We start from the raw sequence: 9,296 nt of genomic DNA, 5'->3' as shown, positions 1-9,296 counted from the left end.
CCCTACTAGGCTTAGCCTTCTCTATTACTCGGTAACCCATCATCATATGAATTATGTCCTTTTTTATTTTACAGGTTCATCCAGTCACATGGTCATCTCATGCACTCGACTCAACATTATTTGAATCCATCCAATTTTAATGACCTTGGGGAAATGTAAGACATGGGTCAAACCCTTGGTCTGCAAGTGTTTGTGTTCTTCCTTCAAATTGTAGCTCTTGCACAATTCACCATAAGTATTTTGCAACTCATAATCTCTTACCTCTCTAATCTTGCAATGTATATGAATGAATGTCACAAACCAAAAGAACCCTAGCGGGTATGGATAAAAATGCCCCTTTGTCATCAATTTGAGTTGCGAATTCAAGATTTAATTTGTAATGAGGTTCCCTGCAGTCATCATTCCTTATCAACTTAATTTTCTTGACCTTTTGTGGTTAAATTGAACAAAGCTTGATGGAATTGCAAGTGTATTACTAGTTGCCATTATTATCAAAAGATTAGGGCTTTGTGGGTTTTCACTTGAACTAGCTCGGTTGCACATAAATCCTTTAAAAAGATACTTAAACTACACAAAATGATGTTCACAATTTTATTGATTCCAATTCAAGTTAAAGTTGCTTTGCTTAATCACTCAAATTCGCTTAGGTTGGCTTTGTGTATGCAAGGTGAGAAATGAACCGAGATGAGTAGATTTTTGCTACAAAGATGGCAATTTCTTTTTATTTGCATCTGAAAAGAAACATCTATCAAATTTGTAACACTTTGTATTATAGAGATGTCTAGCTACAGTTGACTTCCCCAACCCACTAGGGCCAACGATGCCCACAACCCTCATATTGCATGATTCAATTTTATTGAGAAATTCATTTTCGAAATTCATTTCGAAAATGCTTTGTGGCTCAATTGAGTCCTACAAGTTACTAACTACAATGCCTCCCTTCTCACCTCTCTCAACACAATATCTTCAATTCTATCCATAAACAAATCTCTCCATTCCACATTCTCTGATTTTCTTACATTTCCAACCTAGCTTTGATACCATGTTGAATTATAAGGATCATTGTAAATGTATTAGCACTACTTATATGATGTGTATTTTCCAAAGGCAACAATCTATTGCATTTATATTATGGCTAAAGCAAGAAGAGACATGTCCCTTCATGTGACATGTCTATTCATTGATTTATTATTTATAATTAGTACATGTCGACAATTATTATTAGAAGACAATTGTATGCGCGCGCGCGCGCGTGTGTGTAATTACTAACTAGTAGTCATACTAATGTATCTCATGGTTAAATCAATCTAACTAAAGCTATAACATTAACAAGGTTAGCATTCAACAAGGGGTAGTATTCAATTATAGTTAGTACAATTGAGATTCAATAAGCATAAGAGTTAGGATGAAGATTGCATTATAGTTGGATTTAACAATTTTTAATACCTTATTAATATTATTATTATATTTTATATTTTATATGTCAAAACATGACTAGTACTAGCTTATATGTATTAAATATTAATATATATGAAATAAATCCAACAATATCTTTTCCAAAATATCTATTTTATCAATTTTAAAGATGCAATAAGCACCTCCACAAAAATACCTCTACACATATATACTAGCAAGTTACTTCATGTGGTAGAACTTTCATCAGCTTCACCATCCCACCATTCAGCTATAAAAAAATGAAACAAAAAAATATCTAAAAGGAAAATAATAGTCAGTCAATATTTTAATCATTTAATCTCATTACGAATTTATTTAACCAATGACAATCATATTGAAGTTTTTTTAGAGTTATTTATTTTTCCTGTAGTTCTATAATTTTAGATATTAAAAATTCAAAATAGTACTACTTATTGATCTTTTTATTGGTTCCCACTAATTTTGTGAAGGATAAAAATCAGTTTTCCTTGCATAAGAAATTTTGAGGAAAACCCTACAACGTTCTTTTTTAATTACCATTTTCTAAATTGCCATTTACAACTCCAATTGGACTCTGGCTTGAATATCAAGAGGATTTTATTCACTGTGAGAATTATACTGGGTGTTGTGAGTTCTGAAGATTTGGTTACTAAGATCAAGAACCATGCTAGATATGAGCTAGAATAGCCCATCGTAGTTTATTCATTTTTTCAGCGTGTTATATCTCCCTACTGGCCATGGACGCTCTTTTTTTTCTCTTCATTATTTTGCATTCAGAATTTGGGACCCTGTATATTAGCCGTCAATGCTGTAATGCTTCTCTTATTGATGGTATCTTCCGATGAGTTGTACGCTGATGTTCATATTGTGTTTAGCTTAATACTTCTGAAATCACCTCATTTGGGCTGCGACCATTGAGTCTCTCTGGTCTGTGATGACATGGCTATGCCACTGGTCTGCTGATTGTTCTTCATACTGCTGTGTATTCTCTGTATTTTTATGCTAAAGCCAATATAAAAATGCATTCTGCACATTAAGAAATGGAACAATTGCCATGAGAATGTGAGAAGCCTTGTAAAAGGGCACCTCAAATAAGAAAAAGAATAACACTGGAAATAAAATGTGTCCAAAATTTTACATTCAAAATGTATTTGAGGAAGATTAGGAAATATTTACATTCAACTCCATCTGCAACATCACTAAGCCAGCTCATTATGATTGAATGGGTGCATGCCTCTACTCAATATGCACAATGTTGTTCCGCTATAATACTTCTTTTGTTAGTGTATAAGGAATCTTTGAACAGCTCTAGCGTCATCTTATTCATAAGGCTTTCAAAAGCAGGGTTTCACATACAATCAAGCACAAGATGTCATTTACTAATCACAACAAACAGGACCAGATCCCTGCCGTAGCTTTTGCCAAAGACATGTCATTTTTGCAGGTCCTTGATAGTGTGCAATTATGTAGTCTCGTTCACAGCCCATATTAAAAAAATTACCATTATTAATGTAATGAATGTCTTGCCCACTTTTTTGGTACTCCTCAATCCAAATGCCCATAGCAACATCTTCCAGTTTGAAAAACTGCAAAAGAGCAAAGTCTCATTTGGATAACTGCAAAACAGCTGTCTATGCAAGATGAAATTCCAGCTCCCAGTTTCAGCAAAAGCAGATAGACAAGAATTCAATGCCTTTCATAAAAAGATTTGTGTCAAATATCATAACAAATGACTACCAAAAGAATAAAGGACGGACCTTGAGATGCTTCTTTTCATGACCTTGGATGACAAATTCGGCTATATCTTTTGAAATAATATAACCGGGGCCATGAGCCCATGGAGGATAGGAATCATGAGAGTACTCCTGCATTTAAATGGAAGTCATGTTGTTATCCAAATTTTACACAAAGTAATTATCAAAAAGCTTATACAAAATCATAATGTTTGTTACAATAAGATTTAATTCCAGCTTTAAAATTTCAAGTTGAAAATTAAATGCATCTTCATACCTCTAGGCTTATGTACCATTTACTATCTTGACTCCTATGTGGATGAGAGTCAAATGACATTAAACCATACAAAAGCCCCTTTTTGGCGCCTGTATTAATGACAGCTGAGAGGACTGCATCTACTCGCACAAATGTATCGTCATCTGTTTTCATTATATACTGTGCAGATACAACTTTGGTCTGCTAGTTCAGAAAGCACATTTGTATTAACATAAATTCAAATAATATAATACCGCCATAATCTTAAATTTCTCAAACAATTACAATGACAGTTCAGTGCTACAATGTACCCAGCTGAAAACATTAAACCTCCTAAACATGATCCTACCCCATAAGTGCAGATGGCAATGGTCTTTAATGTAATCAAATTGTAGTAGTCAACAAAAGGGACAAGCTGAATGTCCCCATATGTCCGTGCTTCTTTCCACAGCTCTTCATTGACCCTCTTGTTCTTGTCCTGTAAGCAGTAATGAAAACAGTGTTAGCTTCCATTGTTTTATCTCTACAAGACCAAAAAGTCAACAAGAGATGAGCATGAAATCTAGTTAGTTCGGTATATCATCATCCAAATGAAAAATGGGTAACAATGGAAAGACTAAACTCCTCTTGTCTGCTTCTTGAATTGAATAGTAACAATAAACAAATAGCATTCATAATCATCAAATGATTTACTTCTTAAGTAGGCTAAAACTTTTATGAGTTGCTTTTGACATGTGACAATTAAACAACAGTTGCCAAAATGATTAGAACTCTTCAAAATAAATCAACAAAAAAATTGGCTGAGAATTAATGTTAGTAGATTTCCAAAATCCATTCTGGATTAGATTGCTTGTAAGTTTTTGCATAAACATTTCAGATCACACTGTTGCATCATCAGGATAAAAGTTTCCCAATAGAGTGAATGATATTAAAGTTAACATGAGAGGTGTAATTCATGAGTTCACCCCAAATTTGCACCTAGTCAAGCATAATTTTGAAGAATCCTTTACAGGGATAACCTGAGCCTGGCATGAGTAGGTGGCATACAATGCTACTCCTTTAGCTTTTGTTTGCAGACCTAATCAAGCTTGGCAAAATATCAATAACTGGACAGAAGCAGTGAATTTGGCTGATTGTGTCAAATTTACAGTCTCTAAGAATGTTCCGTACCATGTTAGTAGACCCCATGCAGATAATAGCTTAACTCCATCCTAGAGGCAGGCAGTTTTTTGGCATCCTATTTTAAGTTTTCGTATTGGAGACACAATAGAACGCAATCACACAGAAGACAGACTTGCCAACTTGGAAATCAAAACCACGGGCCGTGTTTCTCACCACTTGCTCTCATCAAAATGAAGTGCAGGGAATCTTTTCTCTGACTGGCTTAAAGTAACATTTCAGCTCATATTTTCATCATTCTGCCTGCACACTTATCTATGCAAGAACTCATCATTCTTTTAAAGCGCTTATTGGCATTACGAACCTAGGGATCCATGCACATTTCACATGCCTTGAAGTAGTAGTGTCAGAATCTTTTATATAAGTACCACAATATTGGATTGCCCATTTATCTCTAGTCCATTCTTCTGCTCTCTTTGGTATCTTATGTTTCTTTGCATGTTAGGCTGCATGCTTCTTATTTGTGACCTCAAGGGACATTGGGGGAATCACGTTTATGATGCCAATGTCCTCTACTTCCTACATAACATATTTGGAGATAAAGAATATACAGCAAGTGCTCCTGCACAAAGCTTTAATCCTTGCCCTACTGGAATCTCAACTGCAATGTTGAGTAAGAGGGCCCCAACTTTCCTTTATGTATAATCAAAAAGAAAAAGGAAGTTGTTGCTGTGGTTCAGGAGGACCCAAAAGCTGTCCTGATAAGTGGAGCTTATCATAACAAGAGATTTCTCAATTTAAGATATTCTGTCCTCTATGTCTCCTCTCGTCCCCTACCTTGCTCTGCCTTCTACCAGCACTAGTAATTCCCTGACTGGATTTGCTAAATGCAGAAGTGGTCGAATAGCAGCACAAGAAGAGGAGGCCAAGATCAGAGAAGCTCAATAAACCCTGTTGCTGATGACCAAGCTCCTCCTTGACAGCAGTTTTGACAGAGATGATAATGCTAATCCAAGCGGCTGCCAGCCCTCAGTATAGGATATGTGGCTCCAGGGATCTTTAGCATCTTTTTAACAGTTTTTGATTTCCCATATGGTGGGATGCTTCCTCTGCCCATTCTATTTCACAGATAGTTGTTTGCTATTGTTAGTTGCAGCCTCACTAGTTCCTCTGTTATTTTGTTACCTCCTTTTCTGAGCTAGTTTCCTTCCTTCTGTTTCATTGCTACATTTGGTGTTAATTAATTGCTGGTCTTTGGTTTGTAAGAGGGCTCAATTATATTAGCATGGATTTTATAATGCTTTGAGCCATTTTTCTCTGTAATATATTTTTGGTTTACTAATTTAAGGGAGAACAACCCTCCTAAACAATGAATCTAGCTAAAACGAGGTGGTGAAGAGCTGCCATACTTGGTCAACTTGATGTGTACCATCAACTTCAATCAGCACCATGAAAAAACATAGTGAGAAACCAATCATGTTTAATCCTTTACAAAAATAGATTCTACCATACTCCAATTACTATAACCAGTGTTCAAGCCCACGATTACCAGAATAATCAATTAAAGTTGTATCTTACATCTTGAGATAGCAGCATTTGCCTGATATAAAGTTTCAGATGACGAATAACTATAAGAAACAGTCTTTGTAAAGAATACAAAAGGAGAAAGAAGATGTTGTGGTCTCACAAATGTCAGCAGGATGAAATATGACTTCAACATACACTTTGAATATGATAACTCTTTTATTTTTTTTAATAAACTAACAATGGACCCCATACCTGCTAAAATGCAATATTGAGTGTGATTGTTAGCGACGATTGAGTGGAAAGTGGTAAAAAAAGCTTTATCTACGAAATTTATACATCATCTGGACCATACAGATTGCATCACACAGGCAATAGCTGATCATCAAACACTAAAATATTCAAGTCCAATATGCACCAATAGGAAGACACCAAAAAATTTGAGCCAATGATGTGATTTAATGTTGGATGGATACAAATGCTAGTTATGCACTTGCCCATATATTTCAAGCTTGTATTAAAGAACATTCCATAGGGAAGCATCCATAGGCTTAGATAGACATCTTATACATCTTGGAAAAAAGTCGCAAAACATTCTCTAATCTTCTCCAAGTAATGAAAATAGCATTTGGGCATATGCTGTCCTTGAACATGGGAACATCTTAATGTTGCATGAACGCTATTGAAAAATTGGAAAATTCATGTTGTTCTTAAAACACATCCCCCCTTCCCATTCCCCAATCCTGAAACCCTAAGAAACATTGTACTTATATGAATATGAATTAGTTATAAAAGATATCTAATCCCTTTAACCACAATGACCTATTTCTTACAAGAATATTCCAAAGAGTTGCTTCATCATCACTTTTAGTTCTCATAGTCCCATTCAAACTCCATAGTTACAAGGAAAAGTCAATATAAGAACAAGGACTACAGCCCTGTTATTGTAATTTGTAGCCACATTTTTTTATAGCTAATTTATATGTAGTATAGCTCTACCCTTATTCATTTCATCAATTAGCCTAATTTTAATGGCATCTCCTGTTATGTTTGTAGCTGTGATAGAGATCTTTATCTCTCGAAATCTAGACATTATTACCGTTATGGTCACCTTCAGCTGAAAATGACATTTATTGTACAGCCTGAGTTGGCCTAGTGGTGGAGAACTTGTACTCTTGAAAGAGAGGTCACAAGTTCAAATCCCACTGGGGGGTAGGGTATGTACGCCTCGTTTGTAGCGCCAAGCGCCTCTCGAAAAAGAGTACGAGGTAGTCCCATATCACTGTCACCATATGTAAACCCAAAAACTATGGCATAGTGTCGTGGACTATAAAACCACCTTTCCTTTCCTTATTAACTATAAATGACGTGTGTCATTCACATGCGTTGAGGCATGAATATTCGAAGAGTTGTAATTAATTATAGGAGTCATGAGAAACTGAAGAGACTTCCGTTTGTTGTGTGAAGGGTCTCTTTATAGGTTATATATTTCACTTCAAGAAAAATGATTGTACACTTGAACATTTTATGATCAGTAAAAGTGAATTTTGTTGTGTGGCTGCGTCTTTCCCTTCATTTTTGAAGGGTTTTCCCAAGATATTTTGCACCGTTGGTTGTATCTCTTTTATGGTTTTCTTTACTGCTATAACATCATCTTCCTATGTGTCTTCCCATCTTGGAAGTCTCAACGTTTTTGTTTGTTCTAAGGATGCATGGTTTCTTTTTAATGCTATCACGTTATGAGAAACCATTCTTGGAGGTGTCTACAGTCATTAGATGTATGGATGATATGGCATCACTTGCATCTTAGGTAGTCCTAGAGATTGTTTAGCATATCTTATGTTCTCTTATATTCTTATTAATGTCAACCGGCTTCTCGTTGAAATTGTCGGGTTCTCTTGTGGAGGTGTCGGTTCAACCTCTTTCGTTTCCACGTATGGCCCTCTTTATTTTTTGTATCTTGATATTCTAGGTGGTCATTTTTATGGGACGTTGTTCCTCTTAATTCAAGTAGGGTGAACTCTTCTTGGTTCTTTGCACAGTTGTTGTTTTTGTCTTTTATTGTTTTGTTTTGTTTTGTGTGAGTCATGCTTCATATTGTTATGAAATGTGATTTCATATGCCACTTCGTGGGTCAGGAGATTTATTTCTTTCACACAATCTATCTTTCATGTGCATTTTTTTTAGCATGAGAATTTTTATTATTTGGCGGTGATCCTTTATCGTTCACCTTATTTGTAACGGTAATCACTGTTGGCAGTCTTTTTGCCTTCAAGCCTTATGGAGAAGTGATCAGCATTTTTGTTTTGTTTTTTGTTTTGATCTACCTATTGTTTTTTTGGAGTGTCAAGAGTAAGAGTTATGCTAGTGTGAATCAACTGGGCATGTGATTCTTTCTCTGTCTTGAAATCTTGTCTTGATGCGGACAAGAAGAATTGAGGATTATTTTTATATTTCTTCATGCAGAATCATTGAACTATTATTATTGGTTTCTAGTTTCATCATTCTTATTTCTTGGTTTAATTTTTTCCACCGCTCTCCCTTGGATTATATGATTTCTTGCATGAATGAGTTACAAGCTAACGGAAATTCTCAATCATGGAATGTGTGGACGTGTGGAGATGTCATTGATTTCTGTTGTATTCCCTGGCACTCAACTTCAGAGGTTTACAAATTTGTCTTGAAAGGCATCATGGTATTAGGAATTTTGTTTAGTGGCTCTTGGACAAATTCAAGATGGTTGGTATTAGCATAACTGTCATTAGGAATACATGCAACATTCTAATTTGTCTCTCTAAAGAAAAGTCGTGTGTGAATATATTATAAAATATATGTATGGATGGTTCTTGCAGAGAGGAACAAGACTTGTATATGAAGTTGGCTTGCAATTCAACAGTGGAAATCTTGGCTCTTGTACTTGAAATGGGAACCAGAGATTCTTGGTTACACTCCTCTTGCAAAGAAAGGAAAATTTTGCATTGAAAAGACAAACATGAGATAAGTTTTTCATATTCGTGAATATTGGTTATTGCTAGAAATAGAGTATGTTATTGTTTGGTATCTTTGACTAATTGATCTTTCATCTCTCATTGTTGCAGGATGCAATAAGAAAGGCAATATGTTGCTTTGGGAGATGTTGAGCTTTAGAGGGAGATTTTAGCTTCAAAGGGAGTGCTTGTGGAATCCCCTTCATTGTCATATATGTTTGTGATGCTTGTGGTAATTATAAA

General features: G+C 35.3%; 1 protein-coding gene across 4 annotated transcripts in view; it reads right to left on the bottom strand.

The window, feature by feature from the left end:
- Positions 1–1,894: 1,894 nt before the first annotated feature.
- LOC149535524 (beta-1,3-galactosyltransferase GALT1-like) overlaps positions 1,895–9,296 on the bottom strand; it is a 29,835-nt gene continuing 22,433 nt past the window's right edge. For 2 of the 4 annotated variants that reach the window (XM_089803957.1, XM_089803958.1), the window contains exons 6-10: positions 3,773–3,901; positions 3,445–3,624; positions 3,192–3,299; positions 2,611–3,020; positions 1,935–2,460 (exon numbers count right to left, since the gene is read on the bottom strand). In XM_089803957.1, the coding sequence (XP_089660083.1) occupies positions 2,814–3,020; positions 3,192–3,299; positions 3,445–3,624; positions 3,773–3,901 (624 nt within the window). In that variant the 3' untranslated portion in view covers positions 1,935–2,460; positions 2,611–2,813. Of the gene's footprint in view, positions 2,461–2,610; positions 3,051–3,191; positions 3,300–3,444; positions 3,625–3,772; positions 3,902–9,296 lie in introns of those variants that run through there. The other 2 variants (XM_089803955.1, XM_089803956.1) reach the window with 2 other exon arrangements.

The sequence above is a fragment of the Cupressus sempervirens genome, chromosome 10, assembly GCF_028749045.1.
Source record: "Cupressus sempervirens isolate cs-2001-9-10 chromosome 10, ASM2874904v1, whole genome shotgun sequence".
NCBI lineage: Eukaryota > Viridiplantae > Streptophyta > Pinopsida > Cupressales > Cupressaceae > Cupressus > Cupressus sempervirens.
The sequence above is the reverse complement of the archived record's forward strand: the minus strand, read 5'-3'. Positions and strand labels throughout refer to the sequence as shown.